The sequence below is a fragment of the Euprymna scolopes genome, chromosome 29 (genome assembly GCF_053919585.1).
Source record: "Euprymna scolopes isolate OS-2025 chromosome 29, ASM5391958v1, whole genome shotgun sequence".
Taxonomy (NCBI): domain Eukaryota; kingdom Metazoa; phylum Mollusca; class Cephalopoda; order Sepiida; family Sepiolidae; genus Euprymna; species Euprymna scolopes.
The window spans coordinates 19059695-19076641 of NC_136510.1; the positions used below are offsets into that span (position 1 = coordinate 19059695).

General features: G+C 34.4%; 1 protein-coding gene across 3 annotated transcripts in view; it reads right to left on the reverse strand.

Annotated features, from left to right (window-relative positions):
- Window positions 1–16947, reverse strand: part of LOC145252377 (bactericidal permeability-increasing protein-like) — a 103087-nt gene that overhangs the window by 37223 nt on the left and 48917 nt on the right. For all 3 annotated transcript variants that reach the window (XM_080111775.1, XM_080111776.1, XM_080111774.1), the window contains 6 exons: window positions 15217–15316; window positions 12172–12303; window positions 9745–9818; window positions 4116–4258; window positions 2570–2633; window positions 778–869 (listed from right to left, as the gene is read on the reverse strand). In XM_080111775.1, the coding sequence (XP_079967901.1) occupies window positions 778–869; window positions 2570–2633; window positions 4116–4258; window positions 9745–9818; window positions 12172–12303; window positions 15217–15316 (605 nt within the window). The remainder of the gene's footprint in view (window positions 1–777; window positions 870–2569; window positions 2634–4115; window positions 4259–9744; window positions 9819–12171; window positions 12304–15216; window positions 15317–16947) is intronic.

Genomic DNA, 16947 nt, shown 5'->3' on the forward strand with positions numbered 1-16947 from the left:
GACTATATATATGTTTTATAAAGACTGTATATGCTTTATAAAGACTAAATATATGTTTTATAAAAACTATATATATGTTTTATAAAGATTAAATATATGTTTTATAAAAAACTATATACATGTTTTATAAAGACTAAATATATGTTTTATAAAAACTATATATATGTTTTATAAAGATTAAATAAATGTTTTATAAAAAAACGATATACATGTTTTATAAAGATTAAATATATGTTTTATAAAAAAACTATATATATGTTTTATTAAGATTAAATATATGTTTTATAAAAAACTATATACATGTTTTATAAAGATTAAATATATGTTTTATAAAAAACTATATACATGTTTTATAAAGATTAAATATATGTTTTATAAAAACTATATATATGTTTTATAAAGATTAAATATATGTTTTTTAAAAACTATATATATGTTTTATAAAGATTAAATATATGTTTTATAAAAAACTATATACATGTTTTATAAAGATTAAATATATGTTTTATAAAAAACTATATACATGTTTTATAAAGATTAAATATATGTTTTATAAAAAACTATATATATGTTTTATAAAGATTAAATATATGTTTTATAAAAACTATATATATGTTTTATAAAGACTAAATATAAGTACCGGATATCTATAACACTATCTTATCACTGAAAAAAAAAAGTTTATTTTAAAAGTACATCATTATTTGTGTCTGCATCGATTCTAAAAAAAAAAAAAAAAAGAAGAAAATATCAATAAAAAAGAAAAACTTCTCTCACTCTGTGATCGGTTTGAATATAATATGTGGTGAAAATCGGATCCGAGTCAAGTCTGTAATCCCAAATAAAATCATGGCCGACTGTAACGGTCACTGCAAGTTAAAAAATAAAGGAATGCCTCGGAGTTATTTCGTAAAACAAACACTACAAACACAAAACAAACGGTTAAGATAGATAATAATACGTCTATGTTTTTTTTAAATGCTTAATGCTATGAAGTGATGTTGGTCTACTTTATTTCGAGAATAGGTAGACTCTTATAGACACCATATATAGAGTTACGAGAAAATTCCATGACAGTTATTGGTGGCAGTCATAGCCACAGTATCAGACGCAGCGTATATAAACAGCATAACAATAAAAGTAAAATACACCTGGATGCTTCTGATGAAGAATTTGTAATAATTCGAAATATTGAATTTGATTTAATGAATAAATACATTTATTTATATAAAAAAAATGCCTGCGCTAGTGTTGGTCTTAAAACCGTTAAAGTTTGAATTTTTTAGTCCATCTATCAACAGTGCTTAAAACACAGTGAATTCCTATATTATATACTATTTTGTACTTTTATAAATACATTCTTGCAAATATACTGCCGTATTATATTCATTATTATCGGCCCTTCAAGGTCAAAACACTGGCGACGAGGTATTCAGACTTGTTCGAATTTAAGGTTAAAACACTGGCGACGAGGTATTCAGATTTATCCGAATTTATGTTGCACAACAATGTCGACACGGAAAGCGGATTATTCGGACACGAAAACAATTTGGACTTATATTGCGCAGAACACCGGTAATAAAAACTCGAATCTATGTCGGATACAACATGATTACCAGTGATACAAAACGCGTACTTAGGATTGGTAATAACGCGTCTATGTAGTTTTATTTGTCTTAACGAAGTCGACAAAATACGAAACGTAAATTTAGTTTTCTGTTTAGATTTTTTTGGTAATTTTAAATACCATCAAGCATCAGAGACTTTAGTCGCCAGTATGCATGTCACGTTTTAGTTTGAGATACTATTTTCGTTGGCCTGTCATGCTTTAATGAAAAAAAAAATAAATAAATAAAACACATTTTCGTTCGGTCCACATGTTGGGCGAAAAGAATTATTGTCGGATTATTGTCGCATGATACACACACACACACACACACACACACACACACACACACACACACACACACACACACACACACACACACACACACACACACACACACACACACACTCTTAGCTATTAAGCGGAAGTCAATTGATGAGGAAATGGAATTATGTCAATTTTTTTCAGGCGGACACTTGAGCAGGACAGTCGCGCTAAAGGCTGCTCATCGCCAGAAACTGAAACTCCAGTAGGAGTGAGGCAGGCGTTTGATGTGAATTAGTCTACCGTCGTTCTCCCTCTCTCTCATCCACATCTCGAACTATATATTTCTTTAATTCTCTAATCCACATCTCGAATTATATCTAGAACAATACCTTTTGTAATTTGTGACTCTGTTTCAGCCAATAAACCTCGTTTAAAATGAGTTTCCTATATCTGTGTAGACTGGGTTTGCTGAACTCATAGAGTAGGAATTAATACAAGAACAAAAATTGTCTTCTTCATGGAATACATTACGAACATTACAGTGACAAATATACGAAGGATGATTTTTCAAGGTGACTCCCTATTTCTACTAGTGTTCATCATAGCAATGCTGCTGCTCACCAACAATTGCAATGTAAAGTATAGCTTTTGTAAAATGAAGCGATAACACATGTGAATTAAAGTGTTAAGACTCACCAGGGAATTGCACGATTTGTTCATATCCGCTATCGTTTATGACGGCAACAGCCTTTTCACAAATCTGAAAATAATATTCAAGGTTATACGGTTAAAAAAAAGTGCAGCATGAATCAAGAATGCCACTTTTCTTAAGAAGAAGAAGAAGAAGAAGAAGAAGAAGAAGAAGAAGAAGAAGAAGAAGAAGAAGAAGAAGAAGAAGCAGGGTTAAAAGGATGGAATGACGGAGGAGAGAAAGCACTAGCCAGACCTTCACTAGGTGGTTGTGAAGATGACTGGAACTGTGGGAAGGCTTATTGCCACCCAAATTTCAGTAAAGGCCAATAATCATTGCCAGCGAACGAGAAATCACTCGTTAATGTCTGCTGCGATAACGCAAATTCTTTTGCACATGTTATCGAAAGAGATGAAGAGTACAGAAAATCTGGGGGAGGCTTGCTGTCACCTAGACTCTAGGAAACACCGTAGGTGGTTGACAGAAAGAAAATTTTGATAATGGCCAGTGTGAAAACTCCTAGTGACTACTACTACTACTACTACTACTACTACTACTACTACTACTACTACTACTACTAAAGAGAATAACATAAAACATAGAGAGTATGCAATGACAAGAACGTATTATTATCGCGGTCTATCTATGGAATTTATAACTTTTGGTTAATATCTATAGTATACATATAAACGAGAAGTTATATGACTGACTTTTTAAAGCTACGCCAAAATAAAACCACACTATTTTCACATATTTCCCATTTTTAAAATTTTTTTCATGAATATTTTTACGTTTTCCTAAAGAGCATTGGTCCTGGATATGACCTTAAACTATATCCAGTGGTGAGGCCCCAGCTTGTGGGCTCTGGGGCGTGTGGAGCCACCCTTTAATTGCCATTGCTCCCATGTCCACTCTGACCCGGAGTGGTAGTACCTGCTAGGATCGCAACTATCGGTTAAATAGAAGCTGACTTGCAAAAAACAAATATATTCTATTAAAACAATTTTCTTCAAAATCACCGGATTCGGCATTAAATAACCTGAAAAGGATTGATATGCCGTAAAACAAAAACAACCAACCAACCAACCAACCAACCTAAAGAGCTCTGCGGGCCGGATTAAAGATTTTGGCGGGCTGTATGGCCCGGCGGGTCGTAGTTTAGAGATATTTAGGGAACATTGCTTAAAGAATTTGTGTAATTGATTTTGTAGTTTTTTTTTTCATAAATACGGTTAAAAGGTTTTATAGCTAACAAGGTAACATAAAAGTCTCCAATTAGAAATTTACATGGATATCATTCAACGTTTCTATTTATGGTTGACAACTGTTTAAAAATATGATATTGACGAAAACAATTTTTTTCAATAGCTAAGATCATCTTAATTCTTTCTAAATTCAGTTGTACACGTTCGTATAATAAATAAACAGAATCAAGTAACAGTAATTCAGTGTTAGAGTTGAGATTAGACAAACAGTCAAAATTATGCTGGACCGATGTACGGATGTCTACGAACACAGGAAAATCTCGAATAAAAAAAAGCAGTAACTTACTTCATTTTCTACAGCCTTTCTGATTGACCCTTTAAACAAAAATATAATCATATTATAAAACCAATTGTAGGTCTCCAGGTCAAAGGTCACATCGCAGCTGCAATGAGTCGCTTTTACTTCCAAAGCACCTGTTGGCGTTTTGGCTGCAAGAATAAATTCAATTATCGAATCAGTCAATTTAAAAATAAAAAAATACATTAAAAAAAATAAATGTAGGTAGATAACTCTTGTATCCTTGACTCTCATATCCTTATCTAATACAAAATGACATATTGCACTTTTCTAATGCAGTGAAGTGTTAACGCTAAGTATGTATTGTTATTATTCATTATATTCTATATAATAAAGTAATCTCAATTTACCTCTCCCTCTACAGTTCCAGTAATTGTAAATCTTCTACACTTACAGCACTTCATAAATAGCGTCCCACGAAAGTATGTGCGTGTTGATGTGTTTAAAACGGCACTAACCTTATTTGGGTTTAACCGGCCTCCACCGAAGAGGGAAGTTCCATGAGTATATGAAATTCACAAGCGGTCCCCAGTCACATGTATATTCCCGTTAGGAGAGATGACGACGTTAGGTTTTTGCAACATTTGCAGGGAGGTGTCGACGTCCTCCTACATACAGCGCCTGGAATTCCCGAATTGGTCACCATTTTAGTAGTGACCAGGCTCAACGTCACTTAACCTCGGATATCTGACGGGAACCGGTGTGTCAACGTGATTAAAGCGTATTGTATGTGTACATTACAGCCACGTTTAACAATTATATATATATATATATATATATATATATATATATATATATATATATATATATATATATATAATATACTAGACTAGACTATCCGTGATCCGTTGGGTCAGTATGTTATATTAGCTATGGAATTCATGTATGAGCGTAACACTTGTGACGTAAAGAAAATAGTTTTTTTTTTGACATAACAGAAACATTTCCATTAAAGTATATTAAAATGAAAAAAAAAATGTAGATCGATTTCTATGAGTCGTTCTGTTTATTATAATTGATTATTTTTGAAAAAAAAATTACAGTTACTGAATTATAAGTGGTTGGCCATACTTATAGGTAAATGTGCACTGAACAGATACCATAATACTTATAGTTAAATTCAAATTTTGATATATCTGCTTTTTTTTTTTACATCGTTCATTTCTGTATTACGTTTAAGTTATTTTAAACCCCACTCTTCCCATGTTAAATAATAATTTCGAAATAATAACGTTAATATTTCAGCGTCCCAATTGTTCTTTTTTTTTCGTGTTTAAATCATCCAAATAAACAATTGTTAATACTGTCTGTTTTTTTTTTTTACATCGTTCATTTCTGTATTACGTTTAAGTTATTTTAAACCGCACTCTTCCCATATTAAATAATAATTTCGAAATAATAACGTTAAAATTTCAGTGCGCAACCGGATGTCGTAAACCGGAAAGTGGGTTATATATATCGTTACAAAGTCATTTGAGTTTTATAATTATATATATATATATATATATATATATATATATATATATATATATATATATATATATATATATATATATGCAGCCTAACATCACAAGTACATTTGGTCAGTATTGTGATACTTTACATCGTCTATCTCGTTTACAATATTAACATTTAATCATTCTAGGTATTTCTTATCTAATAGGTATATATTGAAATTAATGCTTCAACCAGGAAAATTGGATTGTGGGAGAATACTAAATACCTGATATGAGTTATTTATCTGTATAAAAAAAAACCTTATACGATCCGTAATTATTTTATTGCAAGAAGACTTCATGAGTAGAATTTATTAATTTCTTTTTTGTGATAGGGGCGCCGCAAAAATTGAAAGAGCTCAATAGTATGCCGTGAAAATTGTAGAGCTTAGTAGTGTGCCACCATATGAAGAAGTTCGCAAGGTTGCGAACCATTGGAGCATACACACACACACACACACACACACACACACACACACACACACACACACACACACACACACACATACATATACACACGCACACGCATGCACGCACGCAAACACATACACACGTAGAGGAAAGATCAGCCACGGATCCGAATGACCAGGCGTGGTACAGATGGACGCTTTTGCTGACGTCATCATAAACACATCGAAATCGGATCGCACAAGCTTGGAGGGTGGTAACTCACCCCAATGTAAACATGGAAACTTGTAAATCTTTTCAACGTTTTGTTTGGATCTTTTTTTTTTTGACACTTATTCAATGAATGTCGGTTGATAAATAAATAAAAATGCTTTGAGATAGAAAATCTATGTTGACACATTTTGAATACGTACAAACCTTTTCATCTATGAATGTTCATACTTATCTATTTCAGATCGTTTTAATAGATCTGTAGGCCTATCCAAATTTGTTTATCTCTGCTAATACATAAAAGTCACTTTGTGTGTGTGTGTGAGTTCCTTCCTCATAGGTTCCGAAACGGCTGAGCCTATCTTTTGAAAATTTCACACAAAGCTAATTTATATATCTGGCAGTGTTCTTAGAGATGTTTCGTACAGAAATTCATCCGATAAGTCTGGAAAATCGAAAAAAATCCGATCCTAAACATATTAGATAAAAGAGAAGAATTGTTACAGGGAAATATTTTACGTTAAACCGACAAGGGAGATAATAAAATCTTAGGTAATAATTTCTTCTTTAAAAAAGAAAACAGAATTATTGGAGACATAGCGCGACAGCCTATGTTCAGTCTCGAAAGACAAAGGATACCCACTGTAGGGCCAGCTGCGGGTGTAATTGTGAGGCAAGGATTGCGCAATCTTCAATCACACTTCCTGAATCGGCATTGTTTGAGTCCAGTGGCAAGGAGAAATCCAGGATGATTGGAAACAATGCCGAGATAAGCGGAGAGCACATACAGCACCTGGAAGTTCAAAATAGTTACCCATCTGGTACTGGCCAGGCTCATCGTTGCTTAACTTCGGTGATCTGACAGAAACCGGCGTGTCAAACGTGATTATGTCATATAGATATTGCTCAGTGGTAGAACATTCGACTACAGATCGAATGGTCCTCTGTCCAAGCCCGGATGTACCTCACCATTTTATTTTAATTTTTTCTTATTAATGAGTTCACGCTATTATAAAAGAAAAGGTACCATTTAAAATTACCGCAAATAATTTCTTCGTTTGCATATTTTAAAAATAAACATTAATTAAGTGATTTTCCAGGGCATTCATCGTCAAGCCCAAATATTAGCTGGCATGATATTATAAACAGACAAAGAATTGTGGTTGTTGATAATTTCATGGGAAATAACAATTTGCCTTTTGATTATATTGCCTCTGCAATTCCGGCGGCATCGTGCAATTTAAATCGCTGAGATTCGGAACTTATAAAATCACCAAAAAAAGTGGTATGTCTATATTAGTTGCCTGGCAAGGCCACAGGGGAGAAAACCAAGCAAAAAAAAAAAAAAAAAAAAAAAAAAAACCTCAAACAAAACAAAAAGACTCTAAGCAAAATTCATCAAAAAGCAACAAAACTGAAGCTAGCCTGCCAGGACACTATATATACAAATGTAGGCAAATTTGGTCATAATTTATTGGTTTAAAAGTATAATTCTTTTTTTCATCAATTGTCATAAAATTTTAACCATAGAATAGTATTATCTTCAAAAAGCCTGCAAATTTTCATGTAGTTTCATCCCATAGAATTAAAGATATGAGCATTTCAATATTCAATTTGAATACGAGTATATCTATCTATCTATCTATATATATATATATATATATATATATATATATATATATATATATATATATATATATATATATAGATCTATATATATATAGAGAGAGAGAGAGAGAGAGAGATCTATCTATCTATCTATCTCTCTCTCTCTCTCTCTCTCTCTCTCTCTATATATATATATATATATATATATATATAGAGAGAGAGAGAGAGAGAGAGAGAGGCATCAACTTCTTTAGCAATTTTATAAGTTCCAAATCGCAGCGACTATTGATCAGAATTTAACAAATGAAGGCTCGTTGGAAAGGTAATGACCTGAATCATGTAGTGAGGTTTGCCCTTAAGGTCATACATTAAAAAAATTATCCATCATCCAGAGCCTATTTTTGGCACTTTTTTTTTTTTACAGCCATAAAATGTTTCGGTAAAGATGCTGTATCTTTCCACCCTCAAAAAATCATTTAAAATTACCACAATTGTAGGTTTTCGATTGTGCTGAAAATGAAAATAACGTTTAAAATTTCCAGGAAACGAGTACTTTCCAAGATATGAACGCATTATAATTCAATAAGGTTGGGGATCACATTTCTATATTAAGTAAAATGAGCACCCACTATGGCACCCTTTTTTTAGGGGGGGGGTCTGCTAGTTTTTTAGGGGTGGTGTTTATTGTGGCCTGGTAGACCAGTACAAAACCTACCGTAAAACTTGTTTTCTAGAAACGAATATTGCATTTAAATTTTCTTAAATAAGTATTTTTTGTAAAAAAATATGCGCGCGCTTGCGCGTACAACAATGCCCACCACTTATAACAGAAAGAATTACATTGCTTAATACTCGGAAAAATACTTATTTGCGAAAAATTTAAATGCAATATATATATCTATATATCTATAAAAGTGAAATTGTCTGTGTGTGTGCGCGTGTGTGTCTGTGTGTGTGTCTGTGTGTGTGTGCGCGTGTGTGTGTATGTGTGCGTGTGTGTGTGTGTTTACATTTCCCTATCTAACTACTCTGTCAAGTTTCAGTCTACAGACTCAAGATTTGGCATAAAGGGTATTGAGATTTGGGAAAATCTTTTTAATCGGTTTTCGGCAAGAAATTTGTCTTTCAAGGGGTCAAAATTCAACGATTTTACCCTTGAAAACTATACAAAACTCCTCCGCCAATTTTGAGCCAAAACACTAAAATTTTAGATGTAGGTTACTCGGGCATGAATCAAACTTTTTCATTTGATTTGAGTCTAAAACATTAAATGTTAAGGTCAAAATTGAGGTCAAAGTTAAAAAGAATTTGAGCTCTGCGATCTAAAACATTAAATGTTAAGGTCAAAATTGAGGTCAAAGTTAAAAAGAATTTGAGCTCTGCGATCTCTACCAAATTACTCAGCCAATTTTTGGTCTAAACATTTGAAATTTTACATAAAATGCATTCAGACATAAGGCAAGATTTTTAATCGGTTTGTGGCTGAAAACTTGGCTGTCAAGGGATCAAAGTTCAAAAGATTTGACCTTTGTGGTCTCTAGCAAACTATTCAGCCAATTTTGGGTCTAAACATTTGAAAATTTACATAAAGGGTATTCAGACATGTAGCAAGCTTTTTAACCAGTTTTAGGCGAAAATTTAGCTGCCAAGAGGTCAAAGTCAAAAGAGTTTACATTTGCAGACTCTACCAAACTCGTCCGCCAATTTTTGGTCTAAACACTTGAAATTTTGGATGTAGGTTACCTGGACATGAGTCAAACTTTTTAATATACATTTAATATATGTACGAGATAGTCTGTTCCTATCTCTATGAATCAATTGTATTCTTAAATGATGAATATTTCTGTCCCCCTAAAATGTGTTTTTCTTTTTCAAACTATAGAAAATTTTCTTACTCAGTTTCGCGATAATTTCAACGTGACTCTCCGGCATGGTGGCCTTCAAACCACCGGCATCACCGATCCTGAAACTAGAGAGAAAATCAAACATAAATTTTTGATTGTTTGTTAACACTCCTGAAATAGCCATTTTCATTGTATATAAAAACATATTGGAATTGTATTATATTTTATAATTGAAATCCTCTGAGACGAGTCTTTTTTATATTTATTTATTTGTTTACAAACTGTTATCCTCATCTTTATAGGAATCCGTGGCAAAGTGGATAGAACGTTGAATCTCTACGGTTCCATGTGAGCATTGTTTGAAGATAGCGGTTTCAATCCTACTCAAAGCTAGCCAGAGAATTAGTTTTTTTTTTTTTTTACATGGGGGTCACCATTTATCAAGGCCCGAAGGCCACTCAGGGATAAGGGTTATTGCGTGTACAGTAATCAATGAGATAGTATTGTAGTAATCATTAGTATTGGGGGTTTTGATAGAGTGTCTTACTTAAGGGAGCGGTTTGTCAGGAGTTTGTTTATGCTGGACTTGAAGACGTCCAAGTTGTAGTCTGGTGGGAAACAGGCAAGCGGCAGAGAGTTCCACTGGCATGCAGTTCTAAGAAAGAAGCTTTGCTCATGGAATCTACGTTTGGATTTAGGCACAGATAAAGAGTGGGGAAAATTATTGACAGTAGTTTCAGCCAGACGGGTGTTTTTCGTGAAAGATTGGCGAAGGGGGACTAGGGATTGGAGCTCAGACGAGGACCTGCCATGGAAATGGACAAAACCTGGTGAGACGACAGCAACAACGATGGAAGGCAGTAATTACTGACAGCATTCCTACCCCGCCCCGGTTAACCATCTAACGAAGGGCAGAGGAGTAGTTGGCCGAAACGTCGTGAATATGAGGATATCAGTCCGCAAATAAATAAGTTGGAACTGTGCTTATTCATAATAATAAAAATGCAGTATTTACCTTTGAAATAAAACGTTCACGGACTAAAAACATGAAATACTTCACTCAGCCATTGGACTGTATTTTTGTACTTATGATTAACCGTTTATCAAGGTCTAAATGCTACTCGAGGATTAGGGCTAATGAGATTGTCAGGCGCACGGTAAGACAACACTGTAAGTAATTACTGTTGAAATTTGATTGCTCAAGAAGATTACACAACAAGAATTTGTTAACATTGGACTTGAAAACGACCATGCTGTAGACTGCTAATAAGCAACTCCCTGGTATCGTGTTCTATAGACGTAGCTTGCCTTGTCACCCATATTTCGTTCAACACTGAGAGCGGTTCTGTTTTTGCAAATCTGGGTTATCCTGACATGTATTAGGTAGACTTTTGTCAAAATTCACACCAGCTAGCTTAATGGCTACTTACTTACAAATATGTAACAATACAATGGGTCTAAGTTACGTTTTTGCATTTCATCTTACCCTGCACAACCGTCAATAAGGCTCTACGGGTTATCGCGTCTTGTGGAACTCTTGCTTTAATCGAACCGGAAGTCTATCCCTCATCCAAATGTACGCAATTGAAGAAAAATTCGAAAGTCTAGAATTCTCGCTGAAGTAAAAAAATAACTCCATCTACACGAGAACGATATATGTTCTAACGTCTTTACATCTTCAACAGTAGAGCACGGTTCAACTGCAGACGTGACTAAATCGGTATTTAAAAATGAGTCGGTTACAAAAAATTGATCCGAGGATGATTGAAAAGTAACTCCCTATACTTGACATTTACTACTAAAATACAATTCTTAGCAAGAGTTGTGAGGCTGCTCCTTTATTGTTCAATTAGTCCTCGCATTCCATGACTAATGTTTGGGACGATGGGGAAAATGCAATTGTTTGGTTCAGCTGTTGTTTTGTAGTTACTAACACGTGGTGATTTTAAATCCTCTCATAATATTCATCACCATTTATCTGCCGTTCATCCTCATCTTCAACTGGGTTTGTAGATTTTATATGCACTGACCCATGAGTAAAAAAGAAAAAGGTTCCTTATGAAAGCAGTTGCTAGTGTTGAATGCTGGCAGCCTTATTGACTTCTAAATAAAACTTATGCTATACAATAAAATAAAATACGCATCAAGTGCGCTTGAAAGCCAAATCACAACGCAATATTAGGAAATAAACAAATTTTTTACTTGTTTGTGATAAATTTCAAACAAGTAAAACATTTGTTTATTTTCCTAATATTACGTTGTGATTTGGCTTTCAAGCGCACTTGATGCGTATTTTATTTTATTCAAATTAAAACAACGTTTCTATATGAAATCTCATCCTTGACTTTATGCTACACATTTTTTTCTTGCATTCATTTCTTGTACGAATTATATTTCAGTGATAATTTACAAGCACTTAATAGTGAAAAGCTACTTTTCAATCATCTTATAATAATTTATACCAAAGGCAATACTTACAACCACACTTTTTTGAAATATTTCCAATTGCCTGTAATCTGAGCATTTGCTATTGTTATTGTCCATCTTAGGCCGTGGGCAGGGACGAGAACGACATGACCAGTAGGCATTGTGAATTTGTCCAGGTATAAACTGCAAAAAGAAGGTGTAAAAAGAATTACATCAACAGTTCCTTAAAATGAGACAATATAACAGCCTACTCTTATCTAATTTATAAAACTCTCTATATCTGTCTGTCTGTCTCCATATTTTCTAACTCTATCTCTTTCGAAACTAAAAATCTCAGGGCAGCGCTAGGGGTCCCAAATGATTGGGGTTTTTATGGACCGTTCTTTTATGGGGGTTTAGCCGGTTAAAATTGTTTTTAAGGCGTCAAAAAGGGTCAAAATTGAAAAAAAAAAATCGTTATACATTTTGTATATTCATCTTAGTTTATGTTAATCAGTTCATGTGTTTGTAGCGTTGGTACAGTGGTAACGTCACTAGCTTTGAATTCTCCAGTTTTGCTTTCGGTTTCGATTCTAGCTGATGGTACTAAAACACTTTTTTTTTACTTTGGAAATCACGACTCTATAATAATATATACGAAATCTGGACAAATTAAAATGTCATATTTAAGCGTATTTTATGATCGGGCAAAGTAAGCCCCCTCCCGCTAGTTTTATCTAATCTTGAATTAGCACGAATTATTTCTAACCTACGCCAGTAATTCTAAGATTATATATCTATTTCCAGTGGCACCGCACTGAATGTACTAACCATACTGTGCTAGTTGTTTTAGCAAAGAAATATCAGGTCGGTGCAAAACGTTTTTTGCCGACTGAAAATTTTATTTTCCAAATAAAAATTTTATTTCCAAATAAAAATTTTATTTCCAAATAAAAATTTTATTTTCCAATTAAAAATGTTATTTCCCCCCCCAAAAAAAAATGTTTTAAAGAATCTTTATTCGTCACAATAACGACCTTTGCTCTCCTCTCTATAACTTTTATCAACGAGTTTATAAACGCATCGCTTGTAAAATTCGTTGGATTTGGATATGGAATATGAATCCAACTTGTGTTTTATCTCCTATCGTGATGTTAACCTGATGCCGCCTAAATCATTTTGTAATTATCGAAATCAATGATATGAGGGAGCTAGGTCAGGAGAATCTACTAGATGGGACAAAGTTTCCTAACCAAATTCTCCTAGGAGATCTTGAATCAGTAGTGCGGTCTAAATACGATCATTATCATATCGATGTCTTTTTCTCTTCCCTGCAACCTCTATCTCACAGAAGAGATGTTGCGAGTTTGTCTCTACTTTATCGTTATTTTCATGGCAAGTGCTCGACTGAGCTTCAATCTATACCCACCTCGCCAAACATTCACAAGAAACACTCGTCTAGCTGAAAACACTATCAATAATCCCCCCCCTCTTTACCTGTGCCTAAACCTAAACATAGATTCTATGAACAAAGCTTCTTTCTTAGAACTGCACGCCTGTGGAACTGTCTTCCTTTTTCCTGCTTTCCAGCTGACTACAATTTGATTGTCTTCAAGTCCAATGTAAACAAGTTCTTGATGAGCCGTTCCACTTAAGTTAACAAATTTACCGAATTTCCATTACTAACGATTACTATATTGTCCAATTGACTACTGTACACTCTTAACCCTTATCCTCGATGGGCCTTGATAATTGGTGTTGCCTATGTAAAAAAAAATATCAAGATGGAAGATGACTTCCTTTCTGTTGATTGAAGAAGGTCGTTTTCGGGTCAACGTGAATAAGAATATTGCGGAAAAATATGAATGATGTTTTAATATCCGAGAGAAAAAAGTTATAAATTAATTATGGTTATGTGTTAAAGTAATAAAAAGATGCATAAAATAAATTACAATGGTTTGAAATGCACATTCTACAAGCCAGCAACAACTTTTGTACAGACCTGATAGATTTATTGGATTTATTTTTCTTTAGGGAGTTTATACATTGTGAGTCTCCGAGCTCCCGCACTCTGAACAGTAACGAAGTCCTCAAAAATAGGTCTGCATCGTCTTGCAGATAGAACCAGAGAGAGAAAGATATATATATATATATATATATATATATATATATATATATATATAGAAAGAGAGAGAGAGAGAGAGAGAGAGAGAGAGATAGAGAGATAGTACATACATACATACATACATGCATGATGTGATGATTGCAACGTCTTGTCAGACGAGTGCTACTCCCTCAGACACTTAAAGACCATGACCCCAAAAATCACTTCCATTGGTACAGGATCATTTTAAGGGAGTATCTATACACAGATGATGTTACAGAGTCTTAGCTTTACACGACAGCTAAGTCTCTCTCTCTCGGTTCAAAATGTTGAGATCCAGCAACAAGCAAGAGCAAGATAGCCAGCAACGAGTTAAACTGCAGACCAGCTTAATGCGGGTATTGGTCTCCCGCTTTATGGTTTTTTAAATCAGAGATTTTCTTCACCTAGAAAGGTTGCCTTCACCACGGCTTACGAGAGCCCTCTCCACCTGAACACACACACATAGTGATAGTTCGCCGTTGACCCCGAAAAAGGGCTCATTCACCCTTTGGAAGGAAGGATTAAAAACAAAAACAAACAAACATACATACATACATACATACATACATACATACATACATACATACATACATACATACATACATACATAGACAGTTATTAATAGAGAATAGAGATAATGGTTGCAGTACACATTAATTTATGACCACCAATTACCTAACGTTTCCGGTCGAAAATCTGACATCAAAGAAGACGATCAGAGAGAGAGAAGTCTACATTTTTTTTGCTATGTTTTTACTATACTGCGTCACTTCCGGGAAGTGACTTCCTGTTTAATATGTCATTATTCCTCTTTTAGCCGCGTAAACTCCCATTTGCCTAGCTATAATTTGCGTCACGTTATGTTAAACATTGTTAAAATTGTAAAAGTGTTTCTTTTGGGTAATGCAACTGCATTTGGTCCGTTTAGTTCTTTATGAAGGCATTAATCTGCGATTGAATTAAATTCTTACTTCGTTAAGCTGTAATACGTGTCTCCGGTTTTTATAACATCTGGAATCTTCCGCAAATGTTTCAATTGTTTGTGAAGTTCTTTAAAACCAAGCACAGCAGCTGGAAAATAAAACGAGAAATAATAAAATACAGGTTGATTGAAAAGTCACGCATTATTTGAAACATTTTTAATTACTTTTATTTGCAGTTCATTTTCTCTCAATGCTTTCATGTATCCCCAAAGACGCAAAAATCATACTTTTAAGTACGAAGTTTCGGCCGGGGTCTAACAAAGACCATATGTGGGGGAAACCTCACATATAAGACCATTGCCCTTGTGGCAATCAGTTATTGGTCAATGTAGGGAAAATCGTTATTTCCATGGCAAGTGCGCGTCTGAGCTCCATTCTCTGGTCCCCCCGCCAATCTTTCACGAAAAACACCCGACTAGCTGAAACCGCTGTCAATAATTTTCCCCACTCTTTATCCGTGCCTAGATTCCATGAACAAAGCTTCTTTCTTAGAACTGCACGGCTATGGAACTCTCTGCCGCTCCCCACCCCCCAAAAAAAATTCAACTTGGATGTCTTCAAGTCCAACACAAACAAATTCCTGATGAACCGCCCCCTTAAGTAATGACACCTTATCAAATCCCCAATACTAACTATTACTACGATACTATCCCATTGATTACTGTACACACAATAACCCTTATCCCCGAGTGGCTACTGGGCTTTGATAAGTGGTGACCCCCCATGTAAAAAAAAAACAAACCCTTCATACCAATTGTCACTATCCAGCTCCCATACTCCCCGGGGAGCTGGTCTCCATTTTCCCAATCTCTCCGCATTAAAAACGGCCTTGTGCCTAATTTGCTTAGTGGGAAAGCAAATAAATACACAAAGACGCAATAGATGCTGAATCTCTATGCTGCAAGAAAATATCTGATCAGAAGTTAACACTTGAAGACTTTTGTACGTGAATGGCTAAACGAACACTTGCACGGAAATTGTTAGTTTTTTTATATTCGTGCACTGTCGCTGGCCTTTCTAGTGGCTGTTGATCGGATATTTAACGTGGGCGTATAAAACTCATGCACGGAAACACATTGTAAACTTGTTGGATTTCCAAGGTTTTGTTTAGAAGAAGGTTGTTTCTCAATCCATTGAATTCTTTTACAACACTAAGTTTTGGGATCTTAGTTGCTCTTTTTCAGTCATCACCGCGTAGATGACTTGGGCGCTCAGCATGCGGATTGATATGTAGCGGATTTCATCTTTATTATGAAGTTTAATTTAATTCAGTCATCGATTAAATGCTTAATATTTAAGTCTTAATGTATCAGAAAAGATGAATAAAAATGAAGAATAAAATTGTAACCAACTTATTATAGAGACAGAGATGGACGACTAACGAAGGTGAACTATGAGGAGGCAGGGAGTGAGGACTGTAACAGCGTAGTCTAGCATACAACACACACACACACACACACACACACAAACATACACACACTATTTTCTTGCTTTTGTATTTTTGTTTTGGATTTTCATTTTTTTTTAAGTTTTCGGCGACGCACAATTTTTGAAATCATATCTCCAGTCGCATTCCCTGCCGTTTGAGCTAATCCGACAGATAGATGAGAAAGATTTAAAATTAAACTACGTCTAGCTATGAATGAATTTGCGCACGCGTAAAACTAATAGAAATATGTCAGCAAGTTAGAATGAACATTTTGTATTTCAACTTGCCGA